The 19480-nt window shown below is 47.4% G+C and overlaps 1 protein-coding gene across 4 annotated transcripts in view; it reads left to right on the forward strand.

Annotated features, from left to right (window-relative positions):
• The window catches only part of ENOX1 (ecto-NOX disulfide-thiol exchanger 1), a 281697-nt gene that overhangs the window by 93487 nt on the left and 168730 nt on the right, over window positions 1-19480 (forward strand). For all 4 annotated transcript variants that reach the window (XM_054973854.1, XM_054973857.1, XM_054973856.1 and 1 more), the window contains exons 4-6: window positions 8223-8396; window positions 11120-11326; window positions 15397-15630. In XM_054973854.1, coding sequence (XP_054829829.1) covers window positions 8223-8396; window positions 11120-11326; window positions 15397-15630 — 615 coding nt within the window. The remainder of the gene's footprint in view (window positions 1-8222; window positions 8397-11119; window positions 11327-15396; window positions 15631-19480) is intronic.

The following is a 19480-nucleotide window of genomic DNA, read 5'->3' on the forward strand; positions in this document are numbered from 1 at the left end:
CTCTCCACCGCCACTGAACTCAGAGCCCTCTTGGCTTTCCTCTCCCACAGTCCTCTGTTTATCCTTTATTGAAAAGTTTATCTTGCCTGTTCCATGGGGTCGAAAGGTGTGTTGAGCTGGGACTCCATGTGGCCGGGCTCCAGCCTCTTCTCTCCTGTTTCAGTGGAGCTGTGTGTCTACTAAAGGAGCTGCAAAAGCTGAAGTGCCACCTAGCCAAGCCCTATCAGCTGATTCCCAACATGGCCGCTGACCCAAGGCGCCCATGTCATTCCACCTGGGCCCCTAAAAGTCCCAGCTCTGGGCCTCTCTCTCTCTCTCTCTCCTAGTGAGGAATCCTGCCAGATGCAGATCCATGCAGGGCCTCTGGAATCTAGCCTGCCTTGTATGGTGCTTTCTGGGCCTGTCTGCTCATTGGGCCTCACTTCTGAAATGCAGCCATTTGCCCCTCTGGCTGCGCATGGCTTGCCTTTGGTCCGCAGCTGCCTGGTGATGGCCTTCTTGGTATTCAGTCCCAAGTCCTCTTGTGTGAGCCTGAACAGCTGGGCTTTTAGAAGCCTGCTCCTGTGCATAGACCTCCCTTTGGGTGCGGATGGGAGGGGACTGGGAAAATGAGTTGCTTTTGAACGACTTCTGTCCAACACTGGAAAAGTAGGGCGTTTGCAGCTTCTTGGGCCTGGGCTCCTGCAGCATCCCCTCACAGACTGTCAACTGATAAAATGAGAAATAAGCAGATTTCCCCCCACAAAGATACCAAAAGTCTCCAGTGCTGCTTTGAACAGCAGAAACTGGCCCTTCAAAGATGGGACTTTCCACTCTTGGCAAAGGGGAAGTATGCGCCTGATTCATGTGGCTATGAAACATCTGCTTGGTGACCTAACATCATCCCCTTCGTTTGCAAATATTTAGAAAAAAGTTGGAAAATACTGTCCAGAATAGTGCCTTGACAAAAATTTTGAGTTGATGAGATTCGAAAAGTCCCACGAGAGAGAGAGGACTTAATCTCTGCTCATCAAGAAATGGTAACAGTTGCAGGGAAAATAACAACTGACCATCTGGAAGATGAATAGTTCAGACAGGCCTTTGTTATTTTTGAATAGAAAACTCAGAGACGGAAATGTACTGTACGTACTAGCAAGTCTGAGGAGTCACGCGTATGGCGATGTCTTCCTCAAATGAAAAATAAGCTGCCTCCACTAGTTCACTGCTCATTCAGTATGCAGTTTTGCACAGAAGTCGAAGAGAACGGCGATAGAAGGCAAGAAAGACTTGGAGCTTGCTATAGGAATCAACACCAGATAGAATCAAAATTACTGACTTTCTAAAAATTACAAATTGTGCTCTAGGAGTACCCGAATCCATTAGTTCAAGTAAATGATGCAAATGAGTAACATCAATATTGTTGTGCCGAAGTCGCCCCCCGCCCCCCGCCCCCCCCCCGCCCCCCGGTGTGACCTGCCAATCGCCACGCAGAGGGCAGGAGTAGGCAGAATGATACAGAACTCTGCTGCAGCAACGGAGAGGAGCTCTCAAAGCAAGCCCCCACGCCCCTCTGACTGGGGCCAGAATATTCAGACCTTTTATAGTGCTACGACAGCAAGGCCTGCGTGTCTTTTGTGGTTGGGCGTCGTGCTCCAAGCCCGTGACTTCCCCTTTTCCCAGGCATACCTCCCCATGTACAGCCTGCGGATTTTGTCATGTCTTGTTCCAAAGTCTGTTACCATCATAAACCGTTAGCTAAAGTAAGGCTGTTTGCTACTACATATTACTGTTAGCTATGTTGCCAAGCAAAGCTGATTACTATCACATACCATGACTATTGCTACAGGATTAACTGTATGCATGGAAAACTGGATTATGCATGGAAAACTGCATGGATTATGCATGGAAAACTGCATGGATTATGCATGGAAAACTGCTGCTGCACAGTATCGAATAGTGGGTGATAGGCAAAAAAGATTAAATATATCCCAGGATTTCCAAGGACTTGCAAAAACTACTTATTTAAAAAATGTGGGCACATTGTAAGTGCAAAAAAATTTCCGAAACGTATTCAATCAGTTTTCAAGCGCTTTCCGTGGCAGTTAGGGTTAAAGCTGAATATGGGGGGTGGGGTGGGAAATCTCTGCAATGCGATCGCACGGGCTCTGGAGAAGTCCTGGGTTCCGGAGTGTTTATTTGTTCAGTTCCAGCTGAAAACCCCTTGATTTACTTGTGGTCATCAAATACTGCTGAGCTGTTATCTGAAAGCTCTACAGCAAATTTGTGGAAACACCCAAGTAACTCAGCATTGCTTCTGAATAATGGATGGTGGCAAACAACTGCAGAATTGTACCCCAAAGGAGCCCACTCTGAAAATGCTTTGTTGTGTCTCAAGAAATAAAAATGATTGTGTGAAGTTATTCTCCAACCTTTGCAACTTGTATTTCTTAGCATTTTGACATTGCGTAGTGCGTGCATGTGGATCTGTAAACATTTATGTGGGTGCTGATCCTACCACAAAGCTTTGGGGGATTGTGGGGACTTAAGTGGAGCAACCAGCAAAGCCCGGACAAAAATGGGAGCCCGGGAGACCTGGGCTCAGACACACGAAGTTTGCTGAACAATCTAGGCCAAGTCACACCCTCGCTGTCGGCCTGCTCCGCCACACAACTGTGTTGGGATGGAACCACAGCCGAGCCTGCCATGGATGGATGAGGCACTTGGAGAGCCTGTGTGGTATAGTGGTTAGAGTCTCAGAAGAGGCTCCTGGGGCCCAGGTTCAAATCCCCCCTGTGCCATGGAATCCCGCTGGGTGATCTTGGGCCAGCCACACCCTCTCAGCCCAGCCTCCCTCACAGGCTTGTCGTGAGGATGAAATGGATAAGGGGAAAATAATGGAAGGTGCTTTGGGTCACCATTGTGGAGAGAAGCAGGGTATAAATGCAATTAAAATAAAGTAATACAATCTGGCAAAGTGAACTCTCATCCAAAAATGTTATATGCTGTGATCAAATCTTGCTCGTTTTTAAATTGCCACAAGATTCCTGGCCAGTTTGGTGTAGAGGTTAAGAGCAGAGGGACACTAATCCGGAGAACCGGGTCTGATTCCCCACTCCTCCGCTTGAAGCCAGCTGGGTGACCTTGGGCTAGTCACGGCTCTCTTGGAGCTCTCTCAGCCCCACCCACCTCACAGGGTGATTGTTGTTGTGGGGATAATAATGACATACTTTGGAAACTGCTCTGAGTGGGCATTAAGTGGTCCTGAAGGGTGGTCTATAAATCAAATGTTGTTGTTGTTGTTGTTGTTGTTGTTGTTGTTATATGGGAAGCGAATGGCGATGAAAGCGCACTGCCCATGAGGTATGAGTCCCATGCACTTCCTGCCCCCCCCCCAGGCGATTTGTTCCCTTGAGAGCTCTGAAGCTCCCTGGTGTGGCCAGCCACATCTGCTGCCTTGGCCTGTGGCCCCAGGTCTTCCCGCTCCGGCCTGCAGTCCGTTGGTTTTCCCTTTACTGTGTGGGCCTTTGGACTGCAGGGGATGACCAGATAGGCAGGTGCATAGTCCTAGCCAGCATGCCTTGCTAGATGGGGCTCCTGTTTCCATCTGGGGCTTCAAAAGGCATGCATTGAAGTGTGTGCGTGTGTGGGGGGAGGCGGTACACCCAGCCATTCCCTCCTACCAAACTGCAGCTTCCTGACCTCGGGCGTTTCCTCTCCTGCAGCTTTTCCTTGCTGTCAGCCTTTAGCCGAGTCGCTTTGACAGCTCAGCTTCTGGACATCATCCTCACAACTGCTTTCTTGCAGGTGTTGGATGACTTCTTGTCTTCCAGGTGTGCTCGAAGAACTTGCGTTTTCTATGCAAGGGGATGCTTTTGTCTCCATGGTTACACAAAGCACCCCTCCCTCCTTATTTTGCATGTGCACTATAGTGCTATGTTGACAAGTTGTGAATACTGAGCCCCTGTGCAGTACAGGCCTTCCCCTTACAATGTAGTCACTTGCCTTTCCTATCAACTTTGAATTCATTGGTTGAGCCTGTTGTGGGATTCATTTTAATTTCTTTTTACCTTTTAGTTATTTTAAACTCTAGTGTGATTCTTGAATGTGTTCCATATTGTCACTGACATTGGTGTACCGTGATCTTGCAGAGAGCGTTCTTGCTCCTCCGGGTTCAGCCTTGCTCTGGGCCGACACGATGAGGAAATTGGCCAGCAAGGCAGTCGGAAGGAAATGGCAGTTCTCAGCATCGTCTTCAATGTGGCGCTTGCACAAGAAACGTTTCCGCCTGTACTTTGGGACAATTTGGGTTCTGGGGGCTGGGGGAGTGCAGTGATTGGTCACGCAGACTGTTCTGCAGGTGATGCTCTGGTGGGAGGGCGGAGGTGAAATGTGTACGTGCTTTTGCTGGAACATTAACTCCAAAGCACCTCTCAAATATACATTATTAAAATAAATTTAGGGTTTTCTGTTGATCTTGTTATGGCAGCGAATGGGAGAACTATAGAAATATACAGTGGAAAGATTTGAAAATAAGAGAATACAGCAACAAAGGGCTACACACTCTGCAGTGAATTGTCCCACATCTGTAAAGTTCTAAAATGGATAAAAATAATCCAATTCCTTTTACAGTGATATGACTCAATAAGGGAGTGGATTAAAAAGCAAAGGTAACTTCTGAGGCAAATGATGCTGGAAAAATAATCCCCACGATGTCTTAGGTGGTGGCCCATTCTCCCCGCCCACCCCAGAAAATGCCCATAGAAACTGTTTACATCTGTGTATCATTGTGTTGCTATAAAGTACAAAAGGGGGGGGGGAACGTTGGTGGCATAGCACATGGAAAAAGGCAGGCAAAACATATGCTATCCCAGTGGTGAGCTAAACTACTGAGTCAACTAACCTACTACAGGGCGGGGAAATGACATGGCTGAGGAGTAGAGGAAAGTGGGTGGAAACTTCACAACCACATTTAATGTTACATGCACAAACAAAGGTGCCTCACAGTCGCAACAACAACAAAAAATTGAAGGAACAATGGTCTCACAAAAAATGCAGAGAAAAAGTGAAATACAAATGACTGATTGATGATAATATGTACAAGCTTGGGGGGAAACTGACACAGTTCGGAAGGCGAACTGCAGCAGTAATGCTGTGCAGAAATGGGCCTTGTCTTCACGCCAAGCAGTGTGTATGTATTTTTATTGCCTCCGAATTTAGTACCACATCAGCAGAACAAGACCTTCATCCAAGTCCTCCATTGTTTACCTAGGCCACACAGGTGGCCTAGGTAACCCACACAGGTTAGGGGGCCCAAGTTCGATGTGTGGGATGTGGGGGGGTCTTTCCCTGCTTCCCCAGAGCATCGTTTTGTGTTTGTGCAACTCCAGGGGTTTCTCTGGCTTTCCCCCAGTCTTTCTCAAGCTCTGATGTTTTGGGAAATATCACAATAAAACTTGGATGGCTGCTGTATGGGTGAGAAACTGTAGATTTTTTGGCATGCGTGGCAGCCATTTTTCCTGACCATGTACTTGCCACGGCCATTTCCTCATTGAAGGGCTTTTTCGTTTTTTAAATTGGCACTAGAATGTTGTTATATCGATATACCATTGTAACAATAGGTATAGCAGGTTTCCTGAATTCTCAGCTTTTATTTTATAAAACCTAAGTCTCTAGCCGCTTCCCTTCTGGAGATATAAGGGGTGCAATGGAAGAAGCTAAAGACTTTTTTTAAAAAATGAAAGCTAGGAATTCAAAGAACCTGCTACACCTACAGTTACAATGGGATAGTGTATTCTAGTACCAATTTTTTAAAAAAATGAAAAGCCCTGCTTGTCCAGGAGAGAGGGGAGCAGCCACTGCAGCACCGTTGGGGCAGGGAAGCGGCAGGGAAATCGGCCATACGGAAGCCCTCTTGCGGCTGTACTTTATCTGCAGCTTTACCAGCAATGGAGAAACCACAAAATCAAAAAGAGTCCAGTAGCACCTTTAAGACTAACCAATTTTATTGTAGCATAAGCTTTCGAGAATCAAGTTCTCTTCATCAGATGCATGATCCGAACTGGTCAAATACAGAAGAGGAGGGATGAGAGGGGAGAAAGAAGGGGACATATATCACAAGGAGACAGAATGCAATTAGCGTGGAGGCAGTCAAAACATTCCTTTGCTTGGAAATGTAAACATCTCCTTTTGGTGTGCAGTCAGTTTGCCGTATTCATTTGTAGCAGTGAAAGTATCCAATTCCTATGTAGTATAAGCCTTCGATGACCACAGCTCTCCCTTTTTGATTTTGCTACTACAGACTAACACGGCTAACTCCTCTGGAGAAACCACAGAATCTCATCCCCACGTGGAAGCCACCCTGTTTACAGTGAACGTCCTTAAATCAGGAGGAATATTCTTAAATTGAGAATGTTGTTACGTGACTAGCAAACAGAACTTTCCACTATTTCTTGAGCATGCTAATGACGATCTTGAAAAATCGCTGTATCCCCCAGAGGACTCTCTCCGGCGAAGGTGGAGCTCAGTCAGCCGGGAGGGTGGACCTTTGAGCACTACTACTTTTGTGCATGGGGGTGGTGGGAATATCTTATTACTGCTGCTGATTCCTTTAAGCAGAATGCCTCTGTTTTAAAAGCAAGCCAGCATTGCGGAAGTGGATGATGCCAAGTCACAGATAAAAAACCCTGCGTTTCAAAAACATTCTTGGGTGTTTCTGCAGTGAATCTGCAGTCTCTCTGTTGGTACTATTTCTAGCATCATTGCTTGAGGCCCCTGCCAACGAAGTCCCTAGTACTCAATTTTGTACCTCTGAAATGTCTCCAAAGGTGGGAAACGTGTGTGTTGAAAGACTAACTTTGCACTTTGTACAAGGCACTTTGTGCGAGCGTTTTCCTTTAGTGTCCGCTCAGGCTGTACAGACACTTTCAGGGAGGCAGGGGGTGCAGCTTTATTGCTGGCCGTGTTTGTCGTCGTCGCTGTGCAGCCGTCGTGTCGAATCCCACAAGCTGCCGATATGAACGGAGTGGGGTTCCGCCGTGCATTTCTCCTGGCGCCTCGCACAGCCTGCAACATCCTTTTGTCTAAACTGTTGGGCGAGGTCTCGCCGTATTCCCAATTTGCAGGCCTGCACCCGAGTTTGAAATGCTGGCTCGTCCAAAATTGGGGCGGGGGCGGGGGGCGGCACACAAGGAGATAGCTTTTGAATCTTTGGCTCAGAATTTAATATGGTCGCATAAAAATGTTCTAAATAAAATACATCGGATGTCAGCATTGGTTGGGTGGGGGCAGTAGATGCAGGGGGGGCCCAGGGCTGCTGTGTTTTTACAAGCTGTACAGAGGAGGGGGCTTTGGCGTCTGAAGCTGGGCATGGGATAGGGCTGCAGGGTAGGAAAAGCTGCTTCGGCCGAAAGGCCCTCTCCTCTGGCACTGGCACGGGAATGGGAGTCCCCGCCTCTTCGGCATCTGCGGTGTGGCTGGGTTCCCATTTCGCTCCCATCACTCTTCCTTCCTCAAATGCCTTCCTTGCCCTTCACAACCATCCGTCGACTGATGTTATTGGTGGAAATGGTCAGCAAAAGTACACAATCCAGCGCAATCTCTCTGCTGCTGTGTTGCCAGGCAGGTTTCCTGCCAAGTGATTCTGTACAAACAAGGCCCGTGCCGCCCTGTCGGACCCGAGCGACTCCACTTCCCCGCAACTGGGACGTGCCTGAGCTCAGGGAGGGCTTTCTTGTCTGAGGGAGGGAGGCTCTGTGGTGTCTCCCTGAAGCAGCCGTACAGGGAAGGGCACCGTCCTGGGCAGGTGCTGTTGCGGAGCTGCCGCATCCATTCCAAGGGCGCCTGGGCAGGAGGATTTCCCCCGAATGGTGTTCTTCAGTCTCAGGCCAGGTTGGCGTGAAGTGATGTTTTCCTCCTGTTCTGGCCAGGAAGTGGATGTGGTCAACCAAATGGCCTTGTCAATCCGACTGTTTGGTTCCAGAAGACTACAGATCTGCCTAGCGCAAGTATAAAGTACACCTTAATGCACATAGCCGTGCTGACATCTGAAATTACATAATGTTTCCTTGCTTATGCATAGTTTAATAATTTTTTTCCGTAAGGAGGACTTGGCTGCAATGCAAATTTATTTTTGGACAGTGATGCCTACAAAACAAGCCTAAAGCAAAACGATTTTTGCAAGGAGACAGTAACTGCAACTTATTTCAAGGCTTGTAAAGCCAAGGTTTTATGTTCTATATTTACAGATTCAATCTGTGTACGAGGCTTTGATCCAAATCTCAGCATGATGTCGGGAATAACTCCGCTTAACCCCATGTTGCCAGGCATGGGATTGGTGCCCCAGCCACCCACAGCAGAGGTGCCTGTTATCAAAGAAATAATCCACTGCAAAAGCTGCACGCTCTTCCCTCCAAACCCAAGTAAGTAAGACTGGTTAGTTTAATCAGGGGCGAAGGATCTGGACTCAGTCCAGTTTCTCCTGGATTTTACCCAGATCAGGAGTTGCAGGCTGATCCTAGCTCTCACTAAGGGGGCCAGCCCGTGTCCAGGACGTCCCACATCACGGGCAGGTGATGTCAGGCTATGGGTGACAGGACATGGTAGACAGGTCTCTGTACCATTGCAACAAGAAGTCCAAGCTCTTGGTTAAATGGTTTTATTCAGAAATCCAATCAGTTCCATGTATATGTCCATAGAATTACTCAGAGGCAAGAAAGCATCTAAGCAGTACACGCTTCCTTGATAGGAATAGAAACTTGAAGAAAGTACAGCTCTGAATACTCAATCACTTCCCCCCTCCCACTTAGACCACCGGTTTGCGTGGGAAACGGTCTGGGAATTTCTTCCAGGGTTTATACATCAGCCTAGACAGGACAAAGAGGCATGCGAGTAAACTGTAACATTTTAGACAGTACAAAGAAAATAGATAAGACGGCCGTGTTCTCAGGCAGCTAGAGAAACGAAAGCGATGGTTAAGGCATTTGCAAAATGACATTAAGGTGCAGCATTAGCGATGGTTCAGTATTAGCATTGGCATGGATGGGGCTCAGACATGGCAGGTGACTGCGTTGTGTGATGGAACGCTTCTCCAAACAGAAAGAAAGAAGTTCTACTCCAGCCCTCTCTCTAGTTTTCTTCTGTGGGGGAGAAGGATTCTCTTTCTCCTGAAGAACCACTCAGCCCAGTGAGCCCAACTGCAGCCCAGATTCTGATTGATCCCTCCAGTGACAAGTAACCCCATTACTTAAATTATCATGGGGACGTGGTCCCGTGGCTTGGTTATGGGGTTCGAAGTAGTAGAGACAGCTGATTCAAGGAGGGTTGCCAGCTTCCAGTGGGTCGCTGGAGATCTCTCGGAATCACCACTGATCTCCAGACGACAGAGATCAGTTCCCCTGGAGAAAATGGCTGCTGTGGAGGGTGGACTCTAGCACATTATACCCCACTGAGGCCTCTCTCCTCTTACACCATTCCCTTCCCAGGCTCCACCCTTAAAATATCCAGGGATTTTACAACCTGGAGCTGGCGTCCCTCGATTTGAGCTGTTTGGAAGCCCCTTGGAATACATTTCAAGGTTGGGCACTGCGACTGGGCACCTCACCAAAATTCAAAAACTTAAGAGGAGCCTTTAGAAATCCGTTTGCAGAAATGGCAGTTTTGAGTTGTTAGTTATGAACTGTTTATAAGAGGGAGATTCTAGATTTCCTAAGAAGCTCATAATAGGTAGGAAAAGGATCACCACCACTCAATATGGTTGTAGGGTAGAGGAGTAGAGGTGTACTTGGTGTCACAAGACATAAAGGATTGGATCCAGACTAAATTTTCCAAAGGCAGAATGGAACTTCCCTGCCCCCCACCCCCACCGCAGCCCACTGAGGGCTACAAAATGTGAAATGGTGTGAAGGGGTCTGCAACTGGAAGGTGAAATCAGTGAAAATTACTTAGTCGGGATCCAACCCAAGAAGAAAATATATGCATGCTGTTTGATTTTTATAAAAGACAAGAGTTGAAAGGTACCCTGTCCAAGCAAAACAGAAGTCCAGCAGCACCTTAAAGACTTAACAACATTGATTTCCTTACGAGTTTTTGTGAGTCACAGCTGAATTCATTAGATAGATATGTGAAGGAAAATCATAATGGGAACTCTTATGGGAAAGGTGGGGGAGGGAGTCTTGGCGTGAACTCCACCGTGAGGCCTCCACTGTGCTGCATTTCCAAATTTGCAGTACTTGGGACTATGCAAGATTCCAAGGAATCAAAGAGGCAGCTCGTGAGCAGGTTGTAAGGAGCGAATCGATGTGTTCGACTCTCTCTTGCATTGTCCAATCTGTATATTCTTTAGGAGGAAATTCCTGGCCTGTCCATCAGCTTGGCAATGGATGCCAGTCACTGAGGGGGGAGGGGCAACTCTTGGCATTCCTGCTGAACGAGAGCCTGGGTCCAGAGAGCTGCTTTCAGGAAGGGCTTTGGTTCAGGCATGTCCAATGAGTTCTTTTATTATTTCCCCTCCAGACACCACAGGCCCTGTTTTTGACAATCCCTCTGTTTCCAAAGCAGCTTACTTGGGGGAGGGGGGGGGTTACTCTGGGAGAAACACGAGCACAGATGCCCCCTAAGGCCACTTAACTTGTGAAGTTATCGATGAGAAGTATATCACATAGAGAGGGACTCTCTTTGCAGCACCTGTGCAAAAACTGAGACTCTGTAACTAGTAAATTGCCTAAGTGCTAACTAACGGTGGATGTAGATTTTGGGGAGTTTTTTTGGTGCGGCTTTAATGAATTTTCCCCTTTCGTTGTGATGAGTTTTGCTTGGGCAATAAATACTATGATTGATTGAGATTCATGACGCAAACATCCCTGCCAGTGCTGTTTTAATATCTTTGATGTCAAACATTGAGGCGCCCTCTGAATAATATTTTAATACCAAAATGCCACTACTTCACAATATATTCAGTCTTTTATCCAACATCCTTTGGAAGCAACCGTCCAAAGTCTGAGGAGAACTTGGTTTGATTAGCTGAATCTTGGATGATTCAGGGGTTGTTACTAAGTAGAATACTTTATCATCTGTCTGAAATTCATTCTGGGTATGAACGAATAGAAATGGAGCAAAGCCAACCTTTTTTTTTGTTGTCTCTTAGATCTTCCACCACCTTCAACAAGAGACAGGCCTCCTGGGTGCAAAACTGTGTTTGTTGGAGGATTACCCGAAAATGCTACTGAAGAAATTATTCAGGAAGTCTTTGAGCAATGTGGGGACATCACAGCAATTCGAAAAAGCAAGAAGAATTTTTGTCACATTCGTTTTGCAGAAGAGTTCATGGTTGATAAAGCCATTTACCTTTCTGGTACTTATCACAGTCTTCCAGCCTTTTCATTTGTATTTTGTGGTAGACAAAGAAGTGAGTTCTAGTCAAAGATAGCCAACAAAAAATACAAGATAAAGACCACATCAGGCTGCAGATTTCGAATGCTAAAAAGATCACTGTAAATAGGAAAAAGAACAAAACAGGTGAAAGGTGGAGCTACAACTTTTTTCCCTTTTTTTTTGTAATGGAAGGAATTTTATTACATGGAGATACAAAAATGGGATGTTACCCTTCCCGGTAGTCTGAAGGGGCACCATCCATTTGGCTTTCCATTCCGCTCATCCACTTCATTCCTGTTGCCTTCTATGGCTTGTTAGGCCTTCTCCGTAGGAAACGGGCGCTCTTCAGGTGAACACATCCTAAGTAGAGATCAGCCAGGAAAGCCAGCCGTTCAGTGCAGTCAGAACCAAGCTGCTTCCTTGCACGTGTCAGGCCTCCTTCCGCGCTGGAACGCTGTCAGGAGTCTGCAGTGAACTTCCCTCCCTGACTCCTGGTGGTGTTTCAGCACAGCAGCAGCCTGCAAGGGAGAGGCTTGGTTTTAATTGCATTGAATTACTGTTTTTCCTAGATGATCTTTATTAGGTTTTCAAACATAAAACCCTCTGAAGTGGCAATGGAAAAGCATAATTTTCCAAGGCTATAATAGAGGAGAGACATAAAAATAGAATACATAATTTATAGCAACTACAATATTCATGACACAGCCCTGTTGTTGCCGTTTACATACTGTATGTGTGTAGCATAAATCACACACACACACACCCAGCCCTGTGCTAGCACAAGTCCTCCTTGCTTTGCCAAGGTTCTTGTTATCACACCATCTGTTTCATTCATTTTGTCAGTTTCCATCTGTGTATTTATGAGCGACCCTTTTAATGAGAAAAGAAAATGGCAGACAAGCCCACGGGAAGCCCCCTCCTGCCCCTCTCACACACAGGGCTGCCGTCGCCATGATGAGAGTGAGTTTGTTCTTCTACATGAAACGTTCTGATGGGAGAGGTCCAGCTGAGTGAAGGGGGCAGGCATTGCTATCTGCTTTGCTCCTGATCCCAGCTGGGTGAAGGGAGGTGGTGGGCATTGCCACCTGCTCTTCTCCTGATCCCAGCTGGGTGAAGGTGGAGGGCAGGCATTGTTCCTTGCTCTGGTGTTGATCCCAGCTGTGAGAAGGCGGGTGCTGGGCATTGCCACCTGCTCTGCTGCTCACCCAGCAGAGCATTGCCGCCTGCTCTGATACTGATCCCAGCTGTGTGAATGCAGGGGGTGGGCATTGCCACCTGTTTCATTGCTGATCCCAGCTGGGTGAAGGCAGGGGGTGTCCATTGTCACCTGCTCCGCCCCTGATCCCGGATAGGTGAAGGCGGGCGACAGGCATTGCAACCTGGTCCACTGCTGATCCCAGCTGTGTGAAGGCCTGGGGTGGGCATTGCTACCTGCTCTGCTGCTGATCCCAGCTTGATGAAGGTGGGGGCAGGCACTGCCACCTGCTCCTCATCCCAGCTGGGTGAAGGCAGGGGCGAGAATTGCCACCTGCTCCACATCTGATCCCAGCTGGGTGATGGTGGGTGGCAAGCAGTGCCACCTGCTCCACATCTGATCCCAGGTGTGTGAAGGCAGGGGGTGGGCATTGCTACTTTCTCCACTGCTGATCCCAGCTGGGTGAAGTCTGGGGGTGGGCATTGCCACCTGATCCCAGATGGATGAAGGCAGGGGGTGGGCTTAGTCACCTGTTCCACTCCTGATCCAAGCTGGGTGAAGGCGGGGAGCAGGCATTTCTGCCTGCTCCGCACATGATCCCAAGCTGGGTTTCCCACTGTGGCACACTCTCTGGAGGGATAGGCTGCCTCTTCTGGACTTCCTTCCACAGCAGCGTCCTCTGGAGATGCACCAGGATAGGAAGTGAGTTGTCTGGAACACGCTTAGCCTTTTATATGGTAGGATTATTTAATTGTGTAATCTGAGTTTATTGCAATGTTTGTTATATGCATTATACTGGTCTTTATTTTTATACTTCTGTAATCCTCCTTGAATCTCAACAAAAAGGTGGATGATAAATGAAGTAAAATATGAAAAAGAAATAAAAAGTTTCAGTCACTAAAACACATTATCTTCTACCTTGTCTCAGAAAAGCAGGTCCAGCTTTCTAGGTCTCAGGCCAGGCCTCTGACACTGCAACCCTAAGAAGAGCTACTCGAGTCTAAGCCCATTGGGTTAAGTGGGCTTAGACTGGAGTAATTCTGTTTAGGACTGTGCTGTAAGTCATTCAGAAGCAGGATGGTGCTGAGTGCTGGCCTCGCTAGCTGGTGGCGATAACACTGGTCAAGTTTCCCGTGACTCAACAATTACACAGTCAAGAGAAGCGCTTTACCAAGGTTGTTCCATTCCCTTCGACCCTGAGGATCCCGCCCAGCTGGGATCAGGTGCAGAGCAGATGGCAATGCCCGCCCCTGCCTTTACCCAGCTGGGATCAGGTGCAGAGCACGTGGCAATGCCCACCCCCTCTTCACCCAGCTGGGATCAGGAGCGGAGCAGGTGGCAACGCCTCCCCCCACCATCACCCAGCTGGGATCAGGAGTAGAAAATATGAGAAGTGTTTGTGAAAACTAACTAAGAATAGCCAATACTTACGTTTATATTTTTACTTATTTAAAGAATGGTTTAAAGACATATATTCTTATATGCACCAGCTGCCTCTCAAGTTCAAACATGCAAAAAGCAACACCCCAAGACAGTATTAAAGTGCTAATGCATAAATCTAGTAAACAATTTGAAAAATCCTATGAGCTAAATTCTTCAAGTGCTAATATACAGTGTGATAGTAATAACACAACTTAAGTACGGATTCTTTGTCAGTTATATAAGTATTCATTTCACCAAGGCAAAAACGCCAGTTAACGCCATTCACTAATCAATGCACCCAAGTTCTAAGTCCAATGGAAGTCCAGTTTGGTATACAGTTCAAGGGTGCTGTAGAGGGCACTGAGTTGGGACCCAATCAAGATTGGGACCTTCACTCAGCTGGGATCAGGAGCAGAGCAGAGCAGGTGGCAGGTGGCAATGCCCTCTCCCCCTTCACATGGCCAGGATGAGGCCCCGAGCAGGCAGCAATGCCTGCCCTCCCTTCACCTGCCCAGGATCGGGAGTGGAGCCGCTGGCAATGCCCACCCCCCTTCACCTGACTGGGATCAGGAGCAGAGCAGGTGGCAATGTCCTCCCCTCCACCACCTTCTCATGGCCGGGACCAGTCACGGAGGAGGAGGCAATGCCCACCCGTCCACCCTCCCCTTTCCAAACCCCTTTGTATTTTTTCCCACAACGGGATTTGTTACTAGTAATGAAATAAAAACACGTTCAAAATTAGAATAATTAAATTAAGACAATAGAATGCATCCAATAAACTGCTTCTTGAAGGGGAGGAGAAAAGGGAACTGCCTAAAATTTTCACAGGCAAATTCCTGCAACCCTTTTAAAAGCATTCTCCTGCACAGTTTGGTATTAATAGATCCCTGTGCATCGCCCACCACTAGAGTTCTTCATTTTGTGCAACAGTTGACCCATGCATTTTGTTTGTTTGTGTTTGTTTTAGCATTTTTTTATGCCAGGGTTAAATTCCAGTGTGTGCTCAGGCACTTTTAACATTGGGATCCTTCCTGAGTTAGCAGAATCCGGATCCACCAGTTGTGATGTTGACTGCTCTTTTGGTCCATCAGTTGAAGTATCATGATTTTAAAACGGAGGTCGATGACTGAGTAGCTTCTTTTTTCTCAAAGAAACATAGTTCTCTGTCCAAAGAAGGGCGATTTGACTCTCAAACACTAAAAATAGTGCTGGTCTCCAAGGCGCCACTGAACTCAAATCCTGCTGTTCTACTGCAGGGCTGACCAACTTGGCTACCTACCTAAGTGAGTCTTTACAGGCATGCTTCAAGTGGTGATGTAGCAATACACAGACATGACTATTTATTCAATGAGGAAAAACCAACCAATGTTGATCTCTAAAAATATTAATACGAGGGGGGGAAATGTTGCCATGTTTTTCCTTGCTGCTTTCAGGTTATCGCATGAGATTAGGGTCGAGCACAGACAAAAAGGATTCAGGCCGCCTTCATGTTGATTTTGCACAAGCAAGAGATGACTTTTATGAATGGGAATGCAAGCAAAGGATGCTGGCTAGAGAAGAACGGCACAGGCGCAAAATGGAGGAAGATCGAATGCGGCCTCCATCTCCACCAGCGATAATGCATTATTCCGAACACGAAGCCACTTTGCTGGCAGAAAAACTGAAAGGTAATAGACCGTCCCCCTACTCTAATGTGGGCAGAACATTGATAGAGCCAGAACTGTATGAGGGGGGCAGGAGGGGCGGTGTGTGTGTGTGTGTGTGTGTGTGTGTGTGTGTGTGTGTGTGTGTGTGTGAGAGAGAGAGAGAGAGAGAGAGAGAGATCTTTCATGCTGATGTCCAGTGGAACTGGCCTCTTTCTTACTCTTACTTTCTTACTCCCGCTTCGGGTCCGGTCTTGCCAGGTATTTTCCCCCAAGCACTTCACTGCATCACTCAGGTGTATGAGTTACTTTATTAAAGAAGAATAGCAGTATCAAGATGGTCAGGCAGCATCATTGGCTGAAGTGACGCAAGGCAGCAAAGCAAGGTTAATTATATGACAAAGTCCACACACCCCAGTGGGAAAGAAAGTCCGTTAGGATTTTGGCACGTTGAGCCTGGGAGCCAGGAGAGAGGGGAGGAGGGAAAGGATGAGCTCTGCTCAGTCTCTTAGGAGGTTGGTGCGGCCTCGGCTGGAACTTCAAGGCCACGTTCTCAGGCCGGCCAGGAAATGGTAACCAAAACACCTGCACGATAAGCAGCTAGCAACCAGTCAGCAAAACAGGTTCCCTTTGCATGTTCTACACACTGCAGCAGGAAATTCATAGCACATGGCAGATATGCTGGAGGCGTATCTGACATCAGGGTGGAAAGGCAGCATAGAAATGTTTGAGATAAATAAAATACTTTCATTTCTGAACTGTAATTGTGGGACAATTTGGCATGAGCCCCTTGAAACGCAGAAAGCACATTCATCTTTGTAGACTTTTTGACTACAGTCTCTAAGTGGTTAAAATTAACGCCATCCAGGGTCCCTCAGAGGGCAAACCGGGGTAGTGGGGGGCAACGGGCACTCACCAATGTGCACATGCAAAGTGTGCGCACACATACCCACTGCACCAGTAAATGGAGATCTTTAGAGAGTCATCCCCTGCACAACCTTTCACTTCTGCATTGCACTGGAAATGACTTCATTTGCTAGCATCATGGGTGGGCGTGTGTGTGAGCGGAACAGAGGCGACATCTGATCCGCCACACAGTTACCTTCTCCGTTCTACATGCTTTTCTACAAAGAGGGGACTTGTAAAGCAGGTCTTCAGACACACGCCTGGGCTTCGGATCAGTAACAGCATTGGTCCTCAGCCTCCATCACTTTAAAGGAGTATTGAGCAGGCCCTGAGAGAGTCATTAGTTGGCTGGTAGACCTGGAAGTCAACCATTCCCTCAGAGCCCAGAGTCTGGGGCATATATTACAGGCACAGCAGGGCTCAGAGAAAAACAGAGACCCATTTCACAGTCTGCAGCACCTAGCTGTGATTTGTCACACATCCAAACTATCTGCAGGTGGTAACATGCATTAAAAATAAGCTTCTGTTTTTCCAGGAGAGAAGCTCAAACAGCTGCTGGTTCAGCTCACATTCTGCTTGCCAGTGGCAATCAGGCAGCCAGTTAATCGACAGGCCATTCAGCTGTTTGCAGTCTGTTCACATCTCTTTGCAGGAACAGGCTACTTGCAGCCATCAGAACCCAACTGTCAGCTCATGGGGGATCAGCTGAGAGTCAGCTTCTGAACTCCTGCTGGGGAAATGTTTACTGTGTACCCAGCAAAGTACATTGGAAGAATCCCTGTTGCTCACAGAGATCTGCTGGAAGTCAAGTTCTTTTCACTTCCCACCCTAGAAAGTTTTGCTACATCCAGCCTTGCTGAGATTAGGAGGGTCAAATTGGGCATGGGGTGGGGGGAAGCTCCACTGATTCTCCTTTTCTCCTCACCCCAGATTGTCAGCTTGTGCTGCAGCTGAAGCTGTAGAATTGGCGGGGGGGGGTAATTCTTTTCTCTTCACCTGAAGCTGACAACTTGAGCTGAGGAAAATCAGAATGATCTGCTCCTTTCCTCTGCAGTCCAGGCTGACCTTGGGAGAGAAGCCATCCACTCCCCAAACTGACAACTTGGGTTGCAAGAGAACAGGAGTATTAAGCCTCTATTCTCTGCAGCCTAAGATCTGCAGATCACTACCCCCTCCCAAGTTTTCAGTTTGGGGTGGGAGGAGAAGCAGCTTGCTTCTTCACCCACCCCAAGTCAAGTCAGGTGCTCCTGTTCTCCTGCAGCTTGGGCTGTCTCCCATTTGGTCAGTTTGGAATGGGGAGGAAAATACACTGGCTTCTTTCGTCTCCGCCCAAAACTGACAAGAGTGGCTTGCAGGGCACGGGCGTCGTCTGCGCTGCCCCTTCCCCATCTCCACTCTCCGCAGTCCATTGCTGTAGATGCTTTTTTCTAGCCAGACTGAGAGGAAAAGTGCAACTGAAAATGTAAGAAAATTGTTTAAAAACACTGGTAAATAATTTAATTAAGAGTACATACGTTTGATTTAAAAATATCCACAATATAGTTCATCATATAAGTATTAAAATCTTGTGCGTGTATGTATACCAGACATGTTTCAGCCCAAAGGCCTTCTTCAGTGATATATATATATATATATATATCTCATAAACAGGACTCCATCAGTATAATTCAAGGGTGTCAAAAATAAGGCCCGTGGGCTGGATTTGACTCTTCGGGGGCTTTTATGTGGCCCACAAGTAAATGCGGAAAAAAGCAGGAGGCCGGAGGCTGCTCCACAGTGCTGCCTTCCATGCTTTCAAACAGCCTCTGAATGAAAGGAAGATGTCAGGGCCAAGATGGATGAGTCCTCTACGGGGCAATTTTGGGGCCCTGGGATGCACACTGGAGGGTGGCTGCCTGAAGCCCAGCCAGAACACCGCAGTGCCCAAGCAGGCGTGGTGCATTGATCCCCTGCTGGGCTCCTTCCATGCCTTGCTTGTGGCGTTTACTGGCAGAAACTAAGCAGGTGCAGGTGCGAGTGGGCCAGAGCAGTCCAGGAAGGGCGAGACGTTGCAAGGCAGCCTGTGCCGAGTCTGACCCCGGCCTCAAGACTCCCCCTCAAAGATTCAGTCCACCCCACTGCTTCTTAGCTTGCCCTTTCTCCAATGGGATTGGAGGCCCACTCACGGCTCCCTCTTTTAGCCACACAAAACAATCCCCCGAGGTGGGCTGAGCTTGAAGAGAGTGGCTGGCCCAAGGTACCCAGTGAGCATCACAGCAAAGGGGCAGGGGGGTTAGGTGTGGGTCTCTATCCTCAAACCTTGGTACTGCCCTAACTGCACCCCCCCCCCCAGAAATCCACGCAGAGATTTTGGAATCCTCTGTGATCCATTTTCTGTGGATGTTCATGAGGTTCCAGAGGAGCTCCAGGTGGAAAAAAATTGATCTGCAGTGTGATGCTGCACTTAAGAAGAAGCTTTCTGAAGTTGGCATCACCAAGTTTTTTGGGTCCAAAGTGTCCTCAACTCAAGGCTTTTGATTCTAAAATTCAGCCTCTGTTTGGGACGATGTACGTTTGTGATCAGCTCTTTTCTGTAATGAATATCAATAAATCATACAAATCATCACACCTGAACAGCATACTCAAAATCGTCACCAGCAGAGACTCTAGATTTTGATGCCGTACTTCAGAGCAAGAGGTGTCAGCTATCAAAGACTGTTAAATAAAGGAAATAGTTTTAGTGTTAATATTTCAAGGATGTTTGTAGTTTGAGTAAAAAATTATATCATTAATTGGTTTTGCCTGCGTCCTTTATAAAGTTTATATCACCCGTACCTGGCCTTAAATTTAATGGTGCACATGGCCTGGCCCGACAAAGTATCGTTTATGTCAGATCTGGCCTCGTAACAAATGCGTTCAGCACCCCTGATATAATTGATAAATCAAAAATGCATGACCCAGCACAAAATAGACCTAGAATGGGAAAAAA

This window comes from Eublepharis macularius, chromosome 3 (genome assembly GCF_028583425.1).
Source record: "Eublepharis macularius isolate TG4126 chromosome 3, MPM_Emac_v1.0, whole genome shotgun sequence".
NCBI lineage: Eukaryota > Metazoa > Chordata > Lepidosauria > Squamata > Eublepharidae > Eublepharis > Eublepharis macularius.